The sequence below is a fragment of the Phacochoerus africanus genome, chromosome 8 (assembly GCF_016906955.1).
Source record: "Phacochoerus africanus isolate WHEZ1 chromosome 8, ROS_Pafr_v1, whole genome shotgun sequence".
Classification (NCBI taxonomy): Eukaryota; Metazoa; Chordata; class Mammalia; order Artiodactyla; family Suidae; genus Phacochoerus; species Phacochoerus africanus.
Genome location: NC_062551.1, coordinates 17,614,798 through 17,638,023, shown reverse-complemented (window position 1 = coordinate 17,638,023; position 23,226 = coordinate 17,614,798). Strand labels below are relative to the sequence as shown.

The 23,226-nt window shown below is 42.1% G+C and overlaps 1 protein-coding gene across 1 annotated transcript in view; it reads left to right on the top strand.

Annotated features, from left to right (window-relative positions):
- Nucleotides 1-338: 338 nt before the first annotated feature.
- SNTB2 (syntrophin beta 2) overlaps nt 339-23,226 on the top strand; it is a 94,756-nt gene continuing 71,868 nt past the window's right edge. Inside the window, exon 1 of the mRNA XM_047789603.1 lies at nt 339-959. Within this exon, the coding sequence (XP_047645559.1) occupies nt 380-959 (580 nt within the window). The 5' untranslated portion in view covers nt 339-379. The remainder of the gene's footprint in view (nt 960-23,226) is intronic.

The following is a 23,226-nucleotide window of genomic DNA, read 5'->3' as shown; positions in this document are numbered from 1 at the left end:
AATCAATGCAAAAGTGAACTTGCAACTCGGAGGCTTTCAACTTGAAGGCTTGCAAAGTGTCTTGTAAAGCTGATTTTGCTTTCCATGCCCAGGCAGCTCTGGTGCATTAAATGGTACAGGTCAGAAGCTGGAGGGTGTAAGGGTCGGAGGCTAACGGAGGGAGAACATGAGACCGAGCCCCACTTCGTTTGAGCTGTGAACTGCAATCCACCGGACCGCAGGCAACTCCTTAGACCTCCCGGAAGCGTCCCGGCCGGCCTCTCCCCACCGCTCCGGAAGGTGGGCGTGGCCTCTCATGAATAATGAATCACCGCGGGGGGAGGGGTCGGGCCCGCCCCCTCGGGCGGGAAGGGGGAAGCGCCTAGGCTGCCTGACTGGAATGAGGGTAGCTGCGCCGACTGCGGCGGCGGGAGCGGGGCCGGCCATGGCGGTGTGGACGCGGGCCACCAAAGCGGGGCTGGTAGAACTGCTCCTTAGGGAGCGCTGGGTCCGCGTGGTGGCCGAGCTGAGCGGGGAGAGCCTGAGCCTGACGGGCGACGCCGCGGCGGCTGAACCAGAGCCAGCTCTAGGGCCCGCGGCGGCCGCCTTCAACGGCCTCCCGAACGGCGGCGGCGCGGGCGACTCGCTGCCCGGGAGCCCGAGCCGCGGCCTGGGCCCCCCGAGTCCACCCGCGCCGCCGCGAGGCCCGGCGAGTGAGGCTGGCGCGTCACCGCCGGTGCGCCGAGTGCGGGTGGTGAAGCAGGAGGCGGGCGGCCTGGGCATCAGCATCAAGGGCGGCCGCGAGAACCGGATGCCGATCCTCATCTCCAAGATCTTCCCGGGACTGGCGGCCGACCAGAGCCGGGCGCTGCGGCTGGGCGACGCCATCCTGTCGGTGAACGGCACCGACCTGCGCCAGGCCACCCACGACCAGGCCGTTCAGGCACTGAAGCGCGCCGGCAAGGAGGTGCTGCTGGAGGGTGAGCGGGGCCGGCGGGCGGGCAGGCGGGCGGGAGGTGCTGGGCTGGCCGGCGCTCACTTTGTTTCTGCCACCCTGCCCGCTTGGCGGGGCGAGCCCCTTCCCTACCTCCGAGCCCTCACCTTCCCTTCTGCTGGTGGCCCGGCTCTCCCCAAACCCTGTTTGCTGGGACTTGGAGGATGGAAAAACTGATGCTCCCAGCAGGAAAAGTTGGGCAGCCGCCGAAGTGTGGCTTGCAGTCCCCAAGGAAGACTCGGTTGAGATTTAGTAAAAAGCAGCCGCGCTTGAAGCCCCGCCTCTGCACTATAAGCTGACACTAAGAACTAGAGAGGGACGGAACGGAGTTCTGGAGGTCTCGGTTTGCCTCCTGAGAAGTGCCGAGTTGGCTGTTTCTTCATTCACCTCTGGCTTCCCAGGGCGGGCGGGTCTGTTAAAAAAAAAAAAAAAAATCATCCAGTCCGATGCCAGCGGTATGCTTGGGCAAACCCTCGAAACCTTGGTTAATTTATGGGAATTTAACCCATCATTGGCTCGCAACAATAACCAAAGGAGATCCTAGCACTTCATTGAAGCCAGAAAGCTGAAACAGCAAGTTCGTGTGGTTAATGAGCCTTATTTAACAGTGAAGGCTCACGTGTTTGAACATTTACTGCCAACTAGAGTTTTGCCCTTTTTTTAGGAGACTGGTGCCAGCTTCCTACCATTCACAGGCGTCCTGCTTCAAGGCTTTAAGCTTACTAGAAGCCTGAAATGTTAAATCTCAAATCATGTTTGAATAGCCAGGATTGTTATTTACTTTAAGTATGTATGTGACCTGGGTCTTCTTTGATGAATTTATGAAATTAAGGCAAAATTAAATATCATCTCCTTAATGGACTCGTGCATGTTGGAGGTAATACTGCTTTAGAAATTTTTGAGCAGTTGGCCTTCTGTCACTGTGATTCAGTAGTTCAAAAAGCATTTATTGCTGGCTGTATAGAAGAGAACATAAAAGGTGATCTGCCTCTATTTGGTGTCTATTTGGGGAAATGATAGAAAAATGCAAAAAAAAAAAACCTTCAAGTTATAGATTGTATAGTGCAAACTATATCATTGCCAAAGGGAATGCAAAGTTATGCAGTAGTTAGTGGAAACTGGATTTGTCAGGGAGCAATTTTTCAAGGAGTTGAATCTTGAGCCAGGTCTCCAGGGAAGTGATAGACATAGGCTGAGATGAGTCAGGAGGGTATTCCTGGCAGAAGAACAGAAGGGAAGGGGTGGGGAGAGTAGGAAGGGACCAATTGTCAAACTGAGAGGCCAGAAACCCAGTGGGCAAAGTGATCTTCACTTTTTTCCAAATCCGCTGGTAAATGTCTGGGAAAATGTTCATTTGCAAGTAAATGATTTAATGTGTTCCAATTGTGGAATTCCAGTGTCTCACCTTTGTAATATCCTATTTATATTTCTCTCAGGTGAGGCTAGACACTACTCAGAATTTAGTGTTAATAAAGAGAGTAAAATTATAGATTGTGGTTTTGGTGGTGTGTGTGTAAAAAAACATTGTTACCATGAATGTATACCTTGAAACTGAACTAGCTAAGAATTTGGTAATAAATTCTTAAAGCCACACTATTGAATGTGTACTATGTATATGGTGCTCAGTGGTGATGGGCAGACATTTTAACTCTTTACCCCATATTTTTTTAAAAATCGAGGGTTTTTTTAAGATATAATTTGAACCTGGTATTCATACCAATTAAATGAAAATCATCTAGTAAATGCTTCCCAGTATTCATTAGTCTAAAGCAGGCCACATGTGCTTTTGAGAGGGTTTACAAATAGCAGCCTGACATTTATTTACTGAATGCCTATTTACCTAACACACAGGTTCTGCTTTATTTTCCCATTTTGTAAAAGACAAGTAGTTTTTGTTCTTACATGTGTGGGGAAGTACGAAATTGAACTTTCAAGCCTAGGGATATAAAAATAAAATTACTTAGAATAATGCAAAATCACCGAAAACAGTGATTTAATTGAACCAGTCAACCATTTAAAATTAAGAGCTAGTTGTTCCATCCAGGTAGGCCACTATTAAAAGATAGATTTTATGCTTAGCCCTTAAAGTTTTGGAACTATATGGTCCTTCCATTATATATCTCACAGCCTGAAAAACTGCTTTAACATAGCACAGTGATGGTCTTTTGTGGTGTAGGTAGGGGATTTCAGGCAAGCTCTTGCCACCCCAAAGCAAAGCTCTAGCCTCCGGTTGCCTGTGGTTAGGGAATTGAGTGAGCTAAAGGATTCTTTTTCATCTCAGGGGTTTGTAGGGATTTTTCATTCATACAGAAATCATTTATTCAACTCTACCGCTTCCAGAGGCACTTGAAGATAGTGCCTGTTTTCTGCCCTCAGGAAGTTGGGAGTTGAGAGAGAGTTAAAGAGATAATACAGCTTGGAACTCCCTTCTTGGCTCAGCTGTTACGAACCCGACTAGGATCCATGAGGATGCGGGTTCAATCCTTGGCCTTGCTCAGTGGGTTAAAGATCCTGTGTTGCCATGAGCTGTGGTGTAGGTCGAAGATGTGGCTTGGATCCTGCGTTGCTGCAGCTGTGGTGTAGACCAGCAGCTGTAGCTCCGATTCACCTTGGAACTTCCTTATGCTTCGGGTGTGGCCCTAAAAAGCAAAACAAACAAACAAACAAAAGATAGATAATACAGCAAAGGGCTAAAAGTGCTGTTGGTTTTGGGGGTTTTGGTTTTTTTTAATTTTTAAAAATTTTTTTGTCTTTTGAGGACCACACCCTAGGCATATGGAGGTTCCCAGGCCTAGGGGTCCAATCAGAGCTGTTGCCACTGGCCTATACCAGAGCCACAGCATTGCCAGATCCAAGGCGTTGCCAAATCCTTAACCCACTGAGCGAGGCCAGGGTTCTAACCAGCAACCCCATGGTTCCCAGTCAGATTCGTTTCCACTGCTCCACGACAGAACTCCTAAAAGTACTGTTGCAGTGCAACTCTGGAGCAGGCACAGCACATAGGAAGGAAAGATTCGTGGGGATCAGAGGTTGAGGATGCCCAGGAAAAGTTTGATGGAGAAGTTGAAGTTCAAATTGAGCTTCTTCCCTAAAGAGAAAGCTGCTTTCGGTTCAGAAGTAAGTAAAAGACCTGAAGAAGTTATTCTGACCACGGAGAGTAGAGTACATATGAGGACTTTGTGGTCAGCCAGACCTGGGCATGTTTCTGGCTAGTGGTTTGTAACCCTAGGCAAGTTACTCAACCTTGCTACGCCTTCATTTCCTCATCTGTAAAACCAGGATGGTAATAATACTCCTCACAGGGTTGTTATTCATTTGACAGTTTATGTGCTGGGAGCTTTTTTGAGGACTGGGAATGCAGCAGTAAACAGCCATAATGAAAACAAAGTCTGCTTGAGGAAGATAGGGCTGCGGCCTGAAGGTGTGCTGCAAGTTAACAAAGACTCTCAGAATAGCCAGGGTAACAAGTTGTTAAAATCCAAGGCTTCTTTTTCCTTGGAAAAAAAAATACATGATAAGAATAAGAATTGTTTCAGGTGAGTAGATTAAGAATGAGTTTGCATTTCTTACATGTAAACACCTTTTCCTAATCTTCTTTTCCTGGTTTTCTGTCATCTCTTGTATAGGCCAATTTTTTTATCCTTAAATTTTGCATTTAGTTTTTCATCCCTCTGATTTTTCCTCTTCCTTCATACTTACTGCTTAGAACCTTAAAACTTGCTAACAACTGTGTGCTTGTAATTTTGACTAGTGTCTGTTAGCACTGATATTAAGATATTCAGAGATATACAGGTTCTCAGTGCAAAGGGGTAACGACTACTCTTCTGTCATATTGTATGTTGAATTTACTGCAGCTATGTGCTAGAAATAGGGTCTATCCAGAAAGCTAGAATTTATATTTTTAAAGCTATGAAGTGGAATACCTGAAACATGAATTAGACTAAAAACTGAAAAGCGTTCCAGGGAAGGTTAGGAAAGACAGTATAGTGTCCAGCTTACGGTTTGATATTTGAGAAAAGATCAGTATTTTTGAAGCAATTCTCATTGTTGTGTCGATAGTACTCTAAAATTATTGTTATCAAATCTACTGAAAAGATACTGGTTAGGTGTGGGGAGGAAGAGGACCGGCATGAAATTTAATTTCAGAGTTGAAAATGGTTTTCGTATCTAGAATAGCTGAGATTTTCGAGTGTCATATGTGATAGGGGCTGGCTTTTTTTTTTGTCTTTTTTTTTGTCTTTTGTTGTTGTTGTTGCTATTTCTTGGGCCGCTCCCGCGGCATATGGAGGTTCCCAGGCTAGGGGTTGAATCAGAGCTGTAGTCGCCGGCCTACGCCAGAGCCACAGCAACGCGGGATCCGAGCCACGTCTGCAACCTACACCACAGCTCACAGCAACGCCGGATGGTTAACCCACTGAGCAAGGGCAGGGACCGAACCTGCAACCTCATGGTTCCTAGTTGGATTCGTTAACCACTGCGCCACGACGGGAACTCCCCGGGGCTGGCTTTTTGTGTATGTTAGGAGGCATGTAACAAATACTGCTGACATTATTATTAGGCTGGTCATTTAAAGAAGCTAGTTCCTACACTGCCACTTTCTTCACCATATGTTGGACAAGTTGAAAGTCTCCTAGGGAAAACATTTTACATTTTCCTTGAGACTTTGCTGTATATAACCATTAATCTATATCTTAACCACTAAATTATCAGGATGCTTTTTGCCTCTGTGTTATTTCTTTTTAACTAGCCTCTTTGTGTTTCACTTGAATGCTTAGACATGTTTATATGAGATTCCATGTCTTTGTAACCAGATTATTTCTTATAGAGTCCTTTTCTGGCCATAGTATGCCCTCTAAATTATTATAAAAATGTGAGAAATGTATTGGTTCGAATGCAGAGTGGTTATGAAAATTCTAAGAACATTTTTAGAAACCATAACCAAGCTTTAATTTGGCTTTCAACTGATAACTTAGTAACATCAGCTAATATATTCCCTGCTGTGGGGTCCTTTCGGGATAAAGGTTACTTTACTTTGTGATCAGATGTATATCTTTGTACCTTAAGGGTGAGGTGCAGCCTGTGGCTATGGAACAGTATTCTGCTGTTTTGAGCTGACTGAGTCACTCAAGGATCTAGTCACTATCATTGGCTAGGTTAGCATGCTTTCCTAGCCAGCTGAACCACAAATAATACTGCTTGCTTACATTTCCCACTAAATATTAGGATACTGCCTTAAGTTTGTTTTTATCAGGATTTAAAAACTATCTATGCATTTTTATGTGTATTTTCTCATTTGACCTTTACATGGTCCTTTGAGGTAGTAGGCTGTCTTTGTTTTACAGATGATTATAGTGAAGTTTATTAATGTTAAGCGAGTTATTAAAGGTCTCAGATTTTCTCTTGATTTTTTAGGGGAAAAAAGTTAATCTTTCCTTTGGGCGGGAGGAAAACATCTTACCTGGAATTTTAAAAATTGTAAAGGCTCATTTTCCAAAGGAGGAATTAATGACCTGAAAGGTTAAATGGCATGTTTTAGGTTACCTAGCTAATTAGTTGTGGAACCTGAACTAAAACCCAGTACACTCTTTTCTCCCTTATACCATGCTTTTTTTTTTTTTTTTTTTTTTTTCCCTTTAAGGCAGAGCCCGCGGCATATGGAGGTTCCCAGGCTAGGGGTCAAATCGGAGCTGTAGCTGCCAGCCTGCGCCACAGCCACAGCGACGCAGGATCCAAGCCATGTCTGCGACCTACACCACAGCTCACGGCAATGCCAGATCCTCAACCCACTGAGTGAGGCCAGGGATCAAACCCAAAACCTCCTGGTTCCTAGTCGTATTTGTTTTGACTGCTCCAGGACGGGAACTCCATCCCTTGTACCATGTTATCTATAACCAGTCAGTCAGAACTTTTAGCATCATCTGTGTATCATCATGGTGCAGTGTGTTGTGAGAGATCAGTGTGCAAAAGAAGGTGAAAGGGGTCCCTGGCATCAAAGAACTTAGACTGAAATTGGGGAGGGAAAACCACCACATAGAGAGAAATTGCTGAAGAGTGTATTTGTCACTCATCAAGAGTTCTCTGAAGAGATGATCAGTTGGGGGACAGAAGAGTGAGTGTGACTTGGTGGGAAAAGGATCATTTTCTCTGAAGTTTGAAGGGCAGGTTGCTTCTCTGTAAATGGAAGGCAGTCCAAGTTGAGGAGGTAACCTGCGCAAAAGCCAAAATGAGCATGACTTATGATGGAAAGTGAGATTAAGAATGGACTTGAGGGGAGAAAATAAAGCTGGGTAGATCAGTTGGAGCCAGATTATGCAAGGCCTTGAAAGCGGGCCAGAGGAATTTGGACCTTTTTCATTCTGTCAGTCAACATTAAGTACCTACTGCAAACAAGGTGTTGTGGTAGATGCTGGGAATTCAAAGTTAGGCTAGTAAAGAACAGTTACAGAAGGCTGTGGTAAGTACTTTAAGAGAGATGAGAATACGGTGCCTTGGAAGCAGAGGTAGAAGTGCAAAGGAGTCAGCATGTCAAAGATGAAGTGATGAGCAGCTAGTATGTTGAGAGAAGTTAAGTGTGGTAAGGTGTGCGAAGGGTGTACCTGGGGAGCGGACTGGAAAGGCAGGCAAAGGCCAGGTCATCAGGGGCCTTCTCTGCAGTGCCAAGCAGTGGTCTCTAAGTGAGGTTTATATTTTCAACCTCAAAAAGAACTTGAGCTTTATTAATATTTAATGTACAGATAGATAACCTTGGTTCCCTCGCTCAGTCTTATAATGCAGTGCCATCACATACTCGATCTACAAGTGATGTCTTGAGGGAAGAATGGAAACTTAACAAAGCACAGGCATTGAGAGTGGTAACCTTACTAATTTGTCTGCTGTTATAATACTGCAACTTATTGCAGTTTCCTTGAGCCTGATTGAGTGGATTTATGTTATATTATCTCCTTTAAACTAAATTGATCTTCACAAAATGAGCAAGTTGCCTAAAGATGTGCACAAAGAAATGGTGGATTGAAGGTATTCTAACACTACAAATAATAATTAAAAAATAGAGCTTATGGAGTTCCCGTCGTGGTGCAGTGGTTAACGAATCCGACTAGGAACCATGAGGTTGTGGGTTCGATCCCTGGCCTTGCTCAGTGGGTTAACCATCTGGCATTGCAATGAGCTGTGGTGTAGGTCACAGACGTGGCTCGGATCCCGAGTTGCTGTGGCTCTGGTGTAGATCGGTGGCTATAGCTCTGATTAGACCCCTAGCCTGGGAACTCCATATGCCGCAGGAGCGGCCCTAGAAAAGATTAAAAAAAAAAAAAAAAAAAGTAGAGCTTATTTTTCTCCTGGTAGGAACTCTGTCACAATTTCTGAATAATTGTTTATCTGTCAAGAAGTTAGCCTAAAAAATGAAATTGCCTAGAAGACTATTTGAAATGTAGTTAACACATCATTAACAATGAACTATAGGAGTTCCCTGGTGGCTTAGTGCATTAAAGATCCAATGTTGTCATTGCTGTGGCTCTGGTTACTGCTATGGTACAGGTTTGATTCCTGGCCTTGGAACTTCTGCATCCTGCAGGCACAGCCAAAAATTTAAAAAAAAAAAAAGAACTATAATAATGAACCATATAAGACAATATTGTACATTGAATCACATAGTAGCTAATGATAGTATGACTTCATCAGGTGTACTGTGAAAAGTTTGTGTCCTGGGGGGCCACCCAGGTTTTAAAATGCTTTAAATGGGAGTTCCCGTCGTGGCACAGTGGTTAACAAATCCAATTAAAAACCATGAGGTTGCGGGTTTGATCCATGGCCTTGCTCAGTAGGTTAAGGATCCAGCGTTGCCATGAGCTGTGGTGTAGATCGCAGACGTGGCTCGGATCCCGTGTTGCTGTGGCTTTGGTGTAGGCAGGCGGCTACAGCTCCGATTCGACCCCTAGCCTGGGAACCTCCATATGCCACAGGAGCGGCCCAAGAAATGGCAAAAAAAAATAAAATAAAATAATTAAAAATAAATAAAATGTTTTAAATGAGTAGTCCTTTAAACAAGGGATCCATCTCTTAGAGTGGGATGCACGTCCCTGGTGGCTCAGCAGGTTAAGTATCCTGTATTGTCACCGCTGTGGCTCACAATGCAGCCAAAGAAAAAGAAAGAGTGGAAGATTGAGGAGTATAGGAGCTCAAGACAGGAGGTTAGGAGGCTGTTGCGACACCAAAAGGATAGTGAGACTGGATAGGACAATATGAAGCTGAACAATTCTAAGGAGATAGAAATAACAGGTCTAAATGGTCAGTTTAGGGGCTGAGGAAAAGAGAAAAGGAGATGGAGGATTATTCCTGCATGACTTAGGAAAGCAGATAATTATGAAACCAAAACGAAAGGAGGAGGAGCTAGTTTTCTGAGTGAAGAGAAGAAGTTTTGCTTTGGACATGTTGGTAGTTTGAAGTGCAGGTCTATAGTCAAGAACTTTCAGGAAAGAACTGAAGATTTATGAGATGTTAGGGTAGAGCCTATGGATGATGCCATAAATGTGGATGTAATTATTAAGGGAGTGCAAATTTTTTTTTCTTGTTTTAATTTTTTTCTGCTGTACAGCATGGGGACCAAGTGACTCTTACATGTATACATTTCCCCCCCACCCTTTGTTCTGTTGCAGTGTAGGTATCTAGACATAGTTCTCGATGCTACTCAGCAGGATTTCCTTGTAAATCCAATAACCTCAAGCTCCTGATCCCTCCCACTTCCTCCCTCTCCCCCCGGGCAGCCACAAGTCTATTCTCCAAGTCCATGAGTTTCTTTTCTGTGGAAAGGTCCATTTGTGCTGTATATTAGATTCCAGTTATAAGTGATATCATATGGTATTTGTCTTTTTCTTTCTGACTCATTTCACTCAGTATGAGAGTCTAGTTCCATCCATGTAGCTGCAAATGACATTATGTCATTCTTTTTTATGGCTGAGTAGTATTCCATTGTGTATATATACCACATCTTCCTAATTCAATCATCTGTCAGTGGACATTTGGGTTGTTTCCACATCTTGGCTATTGTGAATAGTGCTGTAGTGAACATGCGGGTGCATGTGTCTCTTTTAAGTAGAGTTTTGTCCAGATGTATGCCCAAGAGTGGGATTGCGGGATCATATGGAAGTTCTATGTATAGTTTTCCAAGGTATCTCCAAACTGTTCTCAAGGGAGTGCAGATTAAAAAGGGAAGTAGGACCAATATGGAACACTGGAAAACCCCTACATTTAAAGCAAAAGTAGAGGAAGAAGACTCTAGAAAGAAGTCCAAGACGTAGAGTCTGGAGAAAGTGGTGCAGTGGGAGTCAGGGAGGCAAGAGTTTCAAAAAGGAGGGTGTCATCAGCATCTTCAGATTCTAAAGAAGCCAAGAATGGCAAGAGAGAAAAAGGAGTCCATTGGATGTAGTAATTAGAGAACAAGATCGTTTGAGTTCTCCTAAGAGCAGTTTCAGCAGAGTGACAGGAGCAGAAGGCAGTGAGTAGGCCATACCTTTTAAAAGCACCTCTGAAAAATAAAACGAAGCAAAGATGGTAACTACAGTTGAATAAAGTATCCAAGGAGTATTTTACTTTCGTAGTTGATTGGTTTGTTTTAAATAAGAAAGAATGGGGGGGTTCCCTTGGTGGCTCATGGTTAATAAACCCGGCTAATAACCATGAGGACGTGGGTTCCATCCCTGGCCTTGCTCAGTGGGTTAAGGATCCGGCATTGCCGTGAGCTGTGATATAGGTCCCAGGTGTGGCTCGGATCCTGAGTTGCTGTGGCTGTGGTGTAGGCTGGCAGCTACAGTTCTAATTCGACCCCTAGCCTGGGAACCTCCATATGCCATGGGTGCAGCCCTTAAAAAAAAAAAAAAAAAAAGAGAGAGAGAGAGAGAGTTGGGACATATTTGTACAGCCAGGAGAAAAGGCTGGGCCAAGAAGGGGAGAGGTTGAAAAGATAGAAGGGATGGGGAACTGATGCAATCCATTTTTGAGCCAGGAAGTGACATGATGGGAAGAGAATTTGGGGTTGGCAGCAGTGAATGCACTGGATGCAATGCAGAGAGGAAAGAGCAAAGGTAGGAAAAACGATAGCTGTTGTAGTGAAAAGCAGTCCAAAGCAGAGGTAATAACCATCAAAGGGGGTGATGGTGGTGGCACTGGGAATAAAAACGCAGTTCAAGAAACATTTTAAAGCAGATAATTTCTTGCCAGGGAACAGCAGCAACCTCTGGGGGCCTTTTCCTATCAAGACAGCCTCCTTCTGAGTGCACGGGCACCCAAAGACTGGATACTTCTAGAGAATCTCCAGCACTGAGCTCCTCTTACTAGCACAGGTGTTTGATCTCTGAGACACTAGAGTAGAAAATTGAGAGCCACTGTTTTGAAGGAAGAGATGACAGGATGTGGAGGCAGGTTGGATAAGGTGAATTAGCCCTGAGATTTCTATCCAGGGACTGCAGAAGAATGATTGTTACCAGAGGGAAAAAATGGAATAATTGGGAGAGTGTTGTGCTTAAACCACTCAGCTTTGTGATAAAACACTTTGGCAATGTAACTGAGTCAGCTGGCTACAGAGATTGAGATAAAAAATTTTAATTCATAAACATTACATCTAGGCACATAGCTTGAGAACATATTCTTCCTTTAAGGGTTGTTTTTTCCTAGATGAGTGAAAGGAGTTTTTGGCTTCTTCTGGAGAAGTGATAATGTATTCAGGAGAGGTAAATATTTCACGTCTGGAGTAATACTGTTGATTTCGTTGTTTTATTTAAGTGCCATTCTAAGGAATATACACTCATTCCTTCATAAAATTTGTTTGATTTCTATGTAGAAACAAAACTCCTGAAATAATTTTTTATATAAACAAAGTCCCAGTGATTATGGTATCAGTAGATTGGCCTTTTAGAAAGAGTAACAAGTTATAAAACTCAGATTTGGTTTGGTTTCTATGATCTAGTTCTCAAGACATTGCTAGAATGCTATAGGAGTTTCTACTGTTGCACAGTGGGTTCATAATCCAGCTTGCTCTCTGTGGAGGTGCCAGTTTGATCCCTGGCACCTCCACAGAGGTTTGTTAAGGACCTGGCGTTACTGCAGCTGTGATGTAGGTCGCAGACCGGCTCAGATTCGATCCCTGGCCGGGGAATTTCCATGGGACCTCCCATGTTCTGCAGCAGGGTAGGCAAAAAAGAAAAAAATATGTAAATTGCTGCTTTTTTAAAAAAAATTAGCTTTTCAGCAACATTTTTTTTCTTTGTACTGCCTTCTGACCTTCTTGTTTTTAATTTTTTCCCCCTTTTTTTCTTTGTAGGGCTGCACTTGTAGTATATGAAAGTTCCCAGGCTAGGGGTTGAATCAGAACTACAGTTGCTGGCCTATGCCACAGCAACGCCAGATTCCTGGACCCACTGAGCAAGGCCAGAGATCGAACCCACATCCTCATGGATACTAGTCTAATTCGTTTCCTCTGTGCCACAGCAGGCACTCCTAAATTTGCATTTTTTTTTTTTGTATTTTCGAGGACCACACCTGTGGCATATGGAGGTTCCCAGGCTAGAGGTATAATCGGAGCTGTAGCCACCGGCCTACGCCAGAGCCACAGCAACGCCGGATCCTTAACCCACTGAGCGAGGCCAGGGATCAAACCTGCAACCTCATGGTTCCTGGTCAGATGTGTTAACTACTGAGCCATGAAGGGAACTCCCATTTTTAAGAATGCTTTATGAAAATAAACTTGAAGAGGAGTTCCCATTGTGGTGCAGTGGAAACAAATCTGACTAGGAACCATGAGGTTGCGGGTTCAATCCCTGGCCTTGCTAAGTGGGTTAAGGATCCAGCGTTGCTGTGAACTGTGGTATAAGTCACAGATGCGGCTCGGATCTGGTGTTGCAATGGCTGTGGTGTAGGCTGGCAGCTATAGCTCGGATTAGACCCCTAACCTGGGAACCTCCATGTGCTGTCAGTGCCGCTCTAAAAAGACAAAAGACAAAAAAAAAAAAAGAAAAAAAAGAAAGAAAGAAAAAAGAAACTTGAAAAAACAGAGATGAGAAAGTTGAGTCCTGTATCTTTCAATTTAGTTAATCTGTCATGTGTATAAAATGTTACACCTCACCCTTGGAAAATGGGAAGCTTTGATTTTTTGTTGAAAGAGACTCTGGGAGTTCCTGTCATGGCTCAGTGGAAACAAATCTGACTAGTATCTATGAGGATGCAGATTCAATCCCTGGCCTCGCTCAGTGGGTTAAGGATCCGGCACTGCTGTGAGCAGTGGTGTAGGTCGCAGACATGACTCAGATCAGGTGTTGCTGTGGCTGTGGTGTAGGCCAGCAGCTGTAGCTCTGATTGGACCCCTAGTCTGGGAATCTCCATATGCTGTGGGTGTGGCCCTAAAAAGACAAAAAAATAAATAAGAGAGACTGCAACAAATTATGTATTCATTTATGTTTAGTAAAATCAGTTGATCAACTAACAACAGTTGTTTTTAAACAAATGCACATGTCTATTCAAGGCTCTTTTTTTTTTTTCAAAGTATAGAAACTGAATCAAGCTAGTTCAGATAAAAGGGTAGAAGTATTGTAAAGATGTAGATAGGTGTCAGGACTCCAAGTACAGCTGAGCAGCCAGGCCTCAGAAGCATCAGTGCTGAGTACTTTGCTCTCCACTCTTGCTCATGTCTCCTCATTAGATTTCTCTGTTTGTCTGAGAATATTCTTTTGCAGCAGCTTTGTTCTAGTCCTTTTATGGTTTCATTTTTTACATTTAATTCTTTAATCTGCATAGAACTTATTTTGACATATGGTATGCAAGAGATTTAACTTTATTTTCTTTTCCAAATGGTTAACTGATTATCTCAGCGTTTGTCAAAAAATCCTCTAGCATGCATTACCTGGTAGATTGATAGGGCTGCCTGGGGTGCCACATGGTCAAAGATTCCAAGCCCATGGGATTAGCAGGAAAGCAAGCTCTGCTTAATTAGTGATGTCTGCAAGGAGTGGGCTGGGATAAGGTACAATACACCATTTCTTATATACTTATTTTTATATTCTGTTATCTGATTATGGATTTTCTCTTTGGGTACACCTATATGATGTAACTTTAAATTTTAATATTGAATAATTCAAGTGGACTAAGCTGGTTAGGAAGAATTTGAAAAATAACCCAATAAACAGTTGCAGACTAATGTAGTTACTTATATGTCCAGATACATTTTGGAGTGATTTTATCATTCCTTAAAAAAATCCTTTGGGGGAGTTCCCATTGTGGTTCATTGGAAACAAACCCAACTGGTATCCATGACCAGGTGGGTTCAATCTGTGACCTCGATCAGTGGGTTAAGGATCCAGCATTGCCATGAGCTGCAGTGTAGTTTGCAGACATGGTTAGGATCTGACGTTACTGTGGCTCTGGCATAGGCCGGCATCTGCAGCTCCAGTTCGACCCCCAGCCTGGGAACTTCCATATGCCACGGGTGTAGCCCTAAAAATAAATAATGAATAAATAAATATTTTAAAATCCTTTGGGATTTTGATTTAAATTATAATAAATCAGAGTTCCTGTTGTGGCTCGGTGGAAATAAACCCAAAGAGTATGCATGAGGATGCAGGTTCCATCCCTGGCCTTGCTCTGTGGGTTAAAGATCTGGCATTGCCGTGAACTGTGCTGTAGGTTGCAGATGCAGCCCATATCTAGTGTTGCTGTGGCTGTGGTGTGGGCTGGCAGCTGTAGCTCCAATTTGACCCCTAGCCTGGGAACTTCCATATGCTGCACCTGCAGCTCTGAAATAAAAACAAACATTATGGTAAATCTGTAAATTAACTTTATGAGAACGAAAGTCTTTGTAATATCTATTTCCCAGTCATTCTGCCAGAATGTTCCAAGCATGTGGCAAGAGGTATGGGATGTTTTGATTGGCCAGCCCTAAATCAGGTACTCACCTGGGCACCATGGAATAAAAGTGGGGGTTTCTCAGACCCACAGACATGGAGAACAGACTTGTGTTTGCCAAAGAGGAAATGGGAGGGAGGGTGGTAGACTGGAATTTTTGGATTAGTAGATAGAAACTATTACATTTAGAATGGATAAGCAATAAGGTCATACTGTATAGCAAGCACACATATCCAGTCTCTTAATATAGACCATGATAGAAGATAATATAAGAAAAGGAGTGTGTGTGTGTATGTGTATGACTGGCTCACTTTGTTGTATAGCAGAAATTGATACAACATTGTAAGTCAACTATACTTCAAAAGTGGGGGTTTCTCAAAGGATAATCAAGGTCATGTTTCAGAAGAAAGAATGAATGCTAGGCTAACATAAACAACAAAGTCCACTGTGATGTTCTAAAAACATCAGAAGACAGTTTTAGAGATTCCATGAGAAACTACCATATTAGATAAGAGATTTAGACTGCATAGGAAAATCTACTCAATAGTTTGTAATAACCCCTGTGGGAAAAACAAGTGGATATATTTATATGTATGACAGATTCACTATGCTGCACACCTAAAACTAACACAACATTATGAATCAACTATACTCCAATAAAATTAAGTTTTAAAAAAGATTTAGAAACTTTATAGGCAGCTGTAAAAGAAAAGCAAGAAGAATATATTTGCTTGGACATAGGTGAGCTTTGGAGCTTTTCGAAGACTCTTGACATTCTAAAGTGAAAAATAAATTATTCTTAGCATTTATTTTTAGTGGTATTTTGAACATCACTTTTGTATATGTTTCAAGCAACTTATCAAGATTGCATTATGATTATCATTTTATAACTAGGACAACAAAAACAGAGAGAGCTTAGGGACAGGCCTTAAAGTTAGAGATAGATTGGGATGGAGAAAAAAATTTTGTCTGTCAAAATAGACATACCCAGTTTTTTCAGTAAGAATTATTTTGGTTGCAGAAACCCAAACCAAACTGAGCAGCAGTGGAATGTATTGCCTCATATAACTCCTAAGACTGGGGGTGGATCTAGGTTTGGGTCCAGAGGGATCCAAAGGCTCAAATTATCTTGGCTGCAACATCTGCTGTGGAGAATCTAATTCTGTGTAGTCAGCTAAGATGATGCTGCCAGTTCTAGGAATATATTGCCCTAACTTAATAACCCCTGTTAAAAATGGAAAGTTTTTCTTCTAGCATCTTTTGTCTCTGGGAGGGACTCCTTTTAGCTATATCACTATTTCCAAGATGATGGAGACTATGATCTTGGCCTGCATCATGTGCCCATACTTGGTGTATTGAGATTGGCAGCACCACTAAACTATGAAATGTGGAGTGGGGTGGTTGCTAAGCAAACTTATGTGCCCTCTAATAATGCAGATATTGAAGCCATGGTACTTAAAATATTTTTGTAGCTAAATTGTAAAATTTTCAAAATTAAAACAATGAAAACAAATAATAATGACATTATTGAGAGCTTTCCTCTGCTCATTTCTTTACATGCATGGTCACAATTTCTTTTAATAGCCCTATGAGGCAGGTAGCATCATGCTTATTTTAAATGTGAAGAAATTGAGGCCTGGAGAGATTAAATAATTTGCCCAAGGTTATAGTACTTGGATGGTAGAGGCAAGGTAGTTACTCAGATTTATCAGACTCCACAGCTCCTGTTATTTACCCCTATAATAGATTGCTTCTTTGATGGATCAGTCTAGGTTAAGCTAGCAAGTCTACAGACTGCAGGAGGATTTATCGCTATGATTGGCTTAATGTGCAGGAAATTGTGCCCTGGATTCTGTGTTGTTGCGTCTGTCTGAAGATTGTTTTTGGTGTCTCCCAGTTTCTGTTTCTGATTTTCCATGCTGGGACACAGATAGCTGTATGTGAATAGTCAACTCATTGAATACTCACATTCTGCGAGGCACTCTGGAAGAAATGGAAAGAAAACATGAGTCCCACAACCATTCTTTTAAGAAGTACCATCAAATGGCTTTATAAATGCTGATAAACTGCACATAAATTAATCCAAATTCTTTCATACATGTCATACAAGTGATAGACAAATGCTGAGAGAACTTGCCATATAGGAATGTGTTTCTCTTAGGTGAGAGAGGGCAGGCCATGGAATGGGAGTGAGGTGTGTGGAGAATGGAGGTATTCTATGAGAGGGCAAAGATGGGAACAAGCAGGTGATGATTCAACTGCAGGACACACATCTAATGAAGTAGCTGATTTTCAAGACTCTGGAACACTGACTTTTTAATAATTTTAATTTAACTTAATACATTTTATTTGTGGAGTTCCTGTCGTGGCTCAGTGGTTAATGAATCCAACTAGGAACCATGAGGTTGCGGGTTTGATCCCTGGCCTTGCTCAGTGGGTTAAGAATCCATCGTTGCTGTGAGCTGTGGTGTAGGTCCCAGACGCAGCTTGGATCCTGCACCGCTGTGGCTCTGGCGTAGGCCGGCAGCTACAACTCCAATTGGACCCCTAGCCTGGGAACTTCCGTATGCCGAGGGAGTGGCCCTAGAAAAGGCAAAAAGACCCCCCCCCAAAAAAAAAGTTTGATTTGTAAAAATGATAAACTGACTTCTTAGATATCCTTATAACAATTTGATCATTATCTGCTAACTGTAATACAAAAATCAGTTTTTCTTTTACAGATACTCTAGCCAAACTTTTTTTGTTAGCTCTTCCATTTTTAATATATTACTATGTTATTTAACTTTTGAAAACATCAATTAGCAAAGTAGCTAGATTATATCCACCTTTACAAATAAATGTGAATTGTTAGCTATTTTCATTGCAAAGGGCTGTCCTCATTGTAGAAAAATCACTCGCGGTCTATACTAAATTTTAGAGTACTAAGGATAAATATTCTGTATTAATCTCTTCAAAGATTATTACATTCTAGAATAAAATTGCATTTATTTTTACAGTGAACATAATGTAGAAGCAATTGAAAAAATTAAGCTAACTCTGGGCAAATATAAATTCTGCAGAAAAACAAAAAAAGACTAAAGAGAATTTCTAAAAATCACTGCTCACCACAGATGTTTTAATATTGATCTACACAGTCCATTTACAGTGCAATAGAGTTGATTTGCACCTGCAGCATATGGAAGTTCATAGACTGGGAGTAGAATCGAACCTGCAGCTGCCAGCTTACATCACAGCTACAGTGGGAACTCCCAATTTTTATACTTTTTAATTTCATCTTAGGATACAGAATAATGACAGCCCTCACTAGATTAAAGTGCTTATACTGGATAATAAAGGAATGAAATGGTTTTAAATGCTACCAAACTGTCTCGTAGCAGCCACTTCTGGCAGTATTCTCAGACAGCCTTATTTGTATGTACATTTTCACATATATATTTTTGCATGTTTTTCCTCTGCTCTAAGGAGATTATGGTTGTTCTTATTCCTCTACCACCTACCAGTTTCTTCCCATTATTCTCCTAATTTTTTTCCCCTCATATTTTCTCCTCCCACCTCTGTGCTTGAGACTTAAAAAGAAGATTTGGGGATTCTCTTTGTTTGTTTGTTTTTTGCTTTTTTAGGACCACATCTGTGGCATGTGCAAGTCCCTAGGCTAGGGGTCCAGTCAGAGCTGCAGCTGCCGGCCTACACCACAGCCACAGAGGTGCGGGATCCAAGATGTGGGATCCAAGCTGTGTCTGCAGCCTACACTACAGCTTATGGCATTTTTAATATATGCCATATCCTCCAACCCACTGAGCGAGGCCAGGTATTGAACCCTCGTCCTCATGGATACTAGTCAGAGTTGTTTCCTCTGCGCCACAATGGGAACTCCCAGACTTTGGGATTCTTTTTTTTTTTTTTTTTTTTAATTATTTATTTATTTTTTTTCCCCACTGTACAGCAAGGGGGTCAGGTTATCCTTACATGTATACATTACAATTACATTTTTCCCCCAGCCTTTCTTCTGTTGCAACATGAGTATCTAGACAAAGTTCTCAATGCTAGGCTTTGGGATTCTTAAGGAATCTCCACCCCTCGGGATGTAGTCATAGAAATTGAGTCTTGTACCAGAAGTGCTTCAGTCCCATACTGAAGCCTGAGAGGACAAGATACTAGGGGAAAAAAATACAGCAAAGCATTTGTGATGGCCATTAGCTCTATGTGACCTTGGGAAAAAATGCTAGCATTTACAAGTCTTACATTTCTTATCTATTAAAAGTAAGATGACTTTCAATTCTCATTTTTTATAATTCTAAATGTGTGATAGAGAATGAAGTTTACTATAAATTGACTGTTTACAGGAGTTCTCCTTGTGGTGCAGTGGAAACAAATCTGACTAGTGACCATGAGGATTTGGGTTCGATCCCCGGCCTCTCAGCAGGTTAAAGATCCCGCATTGCTGTGGCTGTGGTGTAGGCTGGCAGCTGTAGCTCAGATTGGACCCTGAGCCTGGGAACCTCCATATGCCGCGAGTGTGGCCCTAAGAAGCAAAACAAACAACAAATAAATAAATAGACTTATTTACAAATACGTGGATTGTCAGAGAACTGGAATAATCAAGTTCGTTTGTTTATTTATTTATTTATTTTATTTATGTCTTTTTTAGGGCTGCACCTGCAGCATATGGAAGTTCCTAGGCTAGGGGTCAAATCAGAGCTGTACCTGCCAGCCTGTGCGACAGCCACAGCAACGCCAGATCCAAGCTGCATCTGTGACCTATACCACAGTTCACAGCAATGCCGGATCCTTAACCCACTGAGCGAGGCCAGGGATTGAACCTGTGTCCTCATGGATACTAGTCATACCTATTTCTGCTGAGCCATGATGGGAACTCCCAAATTAATTTTAATACTGAAGATATTCTAAACATAGTGAATCTCTCTTTGATCATTCAGATGGAGCCTCAGCATTTTATTGCTGTGAGATACACAGAAGTGCCAGATAAGAGATTTTATGTTGTAGATCTGTGGATAAATCCACTTTTGCACTTTTACCTTTCATTATAGCTAGTAACTAATCTTTTTTAGACTCACACAGGCAGCATTTATAAGCTTTTTTTCTCCAAGCAGAAGAAAATCACTTAAGGATGAAGGAATATATTGAGTGGTCTAGGTTGCAATTAATTTTGCCACTGATTATTGTGTAACTTGAGGTTTTTTCATTGTGAAGGAAGGCAGGACTCTCTTAGTGAGTATTGCAAAGAAGAGCCAAAGCCTGAGATCATGTGGCAAATAATTCCTTCCTCTCCGCAAAAAAAAAAAAAAAAAAAATCAAGAAAAAGGGGTAATTATTTATGCATATATTTATTTGTGTTGCCCATTGTTGTCAAGCAGTTTTACTCACAGTGATTTAGGAATTTAGATGTTGACAAGGTAGGGAATCAGTTTCTGTTGCAAAAAAAATTTTTTTTCTTTTTCTGGCCACACCTGAGGCATATGGAAGTTCCCTGGGCTAGGGGGTCAAATCAGAGCTGCAGCTGATACCTACACCACAGCAACACAGGATCTAAGCCATATCTGTGATCTACATCCAGCTTGCAGCTGCCAGATCCTTAACCCACTGAGCAAGGCCAGGGATGGAAGCCACATCCTCACAGATACTATGTCTTTTCTAAACTCACTGAGCCACAATGGGAACTCCTCTTTTGCAAGACAATTTAAAATATTCTCTATTCGCATCTGCACATTGGCATGAAATTGTTTTTATCTCAGGTATTCTGCTCTTCTAGACTGTGGTCTTAGCATCTAACAAAGTGCCAGTCTCATCACTGGCGTTTCTTTGTTAAATGAAAGAACAGCATCAAACCTCAAGTATAAAAATGTTGTTTAAAATATAAGTGACCTTGGAGTTCCCGTCGTGGCGCAGTGGTTAACGAATCCGATTAGGAACCATGAGGTTGCGGGTTCGATCCCTGCCCTTGCTCAGTGGGTGAAGGATCCGGCGTTGCCGTGAGCTGTGGTGTAGGTTGCAGACGCGGCTCAGATCCCGCGTTGCTGTGGCTCTGGCGTAGGCTGGTGGCTACAGCTCCGATTCGACCCCTAGCCTGGGAACCTCCGTATGCCGCGGGAGCAGCCCAAAGAAATAGCAAAAAGACAAAAAAAAATAAATAAATAAAATATAAGTGACCTCGGAATTCCCTTGTGGCACAACAGGTTAAGGATCTGGCATTGTCACTGCTGCTTCTCAGGTCACTGCTATGGTGCAGGTTTGACCCCTGACCCAGGAACTTCCACATGCTGAAGGCACAGCCAAAATAAATAAAATATAGGTGACCTAAAAATGGAGGAAAAATAACAAATTTGTTATATACCAAATTTAGGATATAATTACTGATGAATAAAGTCAGGGAGAGAGGTTCATGGGGGCTTTTTTTAGGAAATAAAATTGAACACTTATGACAATTTTAGGAGTTCCCAATTGTGGCTCAGCAGTAACAAACCCCACTAGTATCCATTAGGATTCAGGTTCAATCCCTAGCCTCACTCAGTGGGTTAAGGATCCGGCATTGCTGCAAGCTGTGGTGTAGGTCACAGATGCAGCTTGGATCCCACATTGCTGTGGCTGTGGTATAGGCCAGCAGCTGCATCTCTGATTCAACTCCTAGCCTAACAACTGTGGCCCTAAAAAGAAAAAAAAAAAAAAAAGAAGAAGCAGCTAAATTTTAATATTCATAAAGTTGTGTTACATTAATGTTCAAATATATTGTACTCTATATTTTTAGCATATTTTAAATATTTGTTTTTAAAATTCAGATAAAATTGTAAAATTAAATTTTTCTTTATGTCTGATGACTTAACTATCACTTTGGTTAATTCTGACTCCTTAACACTTAAAAGACTTGAAGTATAGTTAACATACGATGTGTTCTTAGGTGTTCATTTCAATGAGTTTTGACAGTTGTATCCACCTGTGTAACCACTACATAAGCTGTAAAACATTTTCATCACCTCCAGAAGATTCCCACATGCCCCTTTCCAGTCAATTCCTCTCCCTACCCCTACCTCAGGTGTCCATTTTTTATTTTTATTTATTTATTTTTGTCACATCCGTGGCATATGGAAGTTCCCAGGCCAGTGACTGAGCCACAGCTGTGACCTGTGTCATAGCTGCAGCAATGCTGAGTCCTTAACCCACTGCACCAGGCCTGGGATTGAACTGGCACTGCCACAGAGACAACACCAGATCCTTAATCCACTGTGCCACAGCAGGAACTCCATTTTTCAAATTTCTTTTACCATAAATTAGTTTTATCTACTCTTAAAATTTGTTGGAGTGGAATCATACAGTAAGCACTCTTTCGTATAAGGCTTCATTCACTTAAATTCATGTTTTTGAGGTTCATAGATGTTTATATGTATCAATAGTTGATTCTCCTTTTTTTTTTTTTTTTAAGGGCTGTACATACAGCATTTGGAAGTTCCCAGGCCAGGGCTTGAATCAGAGGTGCAGCTGCGGGCCTATGCCACAGCCACAAAAACGCCAAATCCAAGATGCATCTGTGACCTACATTGCAGCTCACAGCCACACTAGATCCTTAACCCAGTGAGCGAGGCTGGGGATCAAACCCACATCCTCATGGATACTAGTTGGATTCATGACCGCTGAGCCGCAATGGGAACTCCAGCTTTTTTTTTTTTTTTTTTTTAATTTATTTTTTGTTTGTTTGTTTGTTTGTTTTGTCTTTTTGCCATTTCTTGGGCCGCTCCCGCAGCATATGGAGGCTCCCAGGCTAGGGGTTGAATCGGAGCTGTAGCCACCGGCCTAAGCCAGAGCCACACCCACGCGGGATCCGAGCCACGTCTGCCTACACCACAGCTCACGGCAACGCCGGATCGTCAACCCACTGAGCGAGGGAAGGGACCGAACCCGCAACCTCATGGTTCCCAGTGAGATTCATTAACCACTGCGCCATGACAGGAACTCCGGAACTCCAGCTTTTTAATGTTGGCGTTATACAAGTATACTGTGTCCTTTGACAGACATTTGGATTGTTTTAGGTTTCTGCATGTTGTAAGACTGCTATGAATGTTCTTATTCATTTGTGTATGTTTTCATTACAGTTGGATACGTACTTAAAAGAGTGGAATTGTTAGTTCATAGGGTAGATGCATGTTTAACTTTGTAAGTAGATGTAAGCTTTTACAATCCCAGCAACAAATGTGAGAGTTGCTGTTGTTCCACATTGTGCCTAACTATTAGGTGTTGTTAGTCTTTTATTTTAGCCATTTAGCAGACAAGAAATGGTACTTAATTATGGTTTATAATTTTCGTTTCCATGGTGAATAAAGATAAGGCACCTTTCTATCTATTTATTAGCCATTCATATC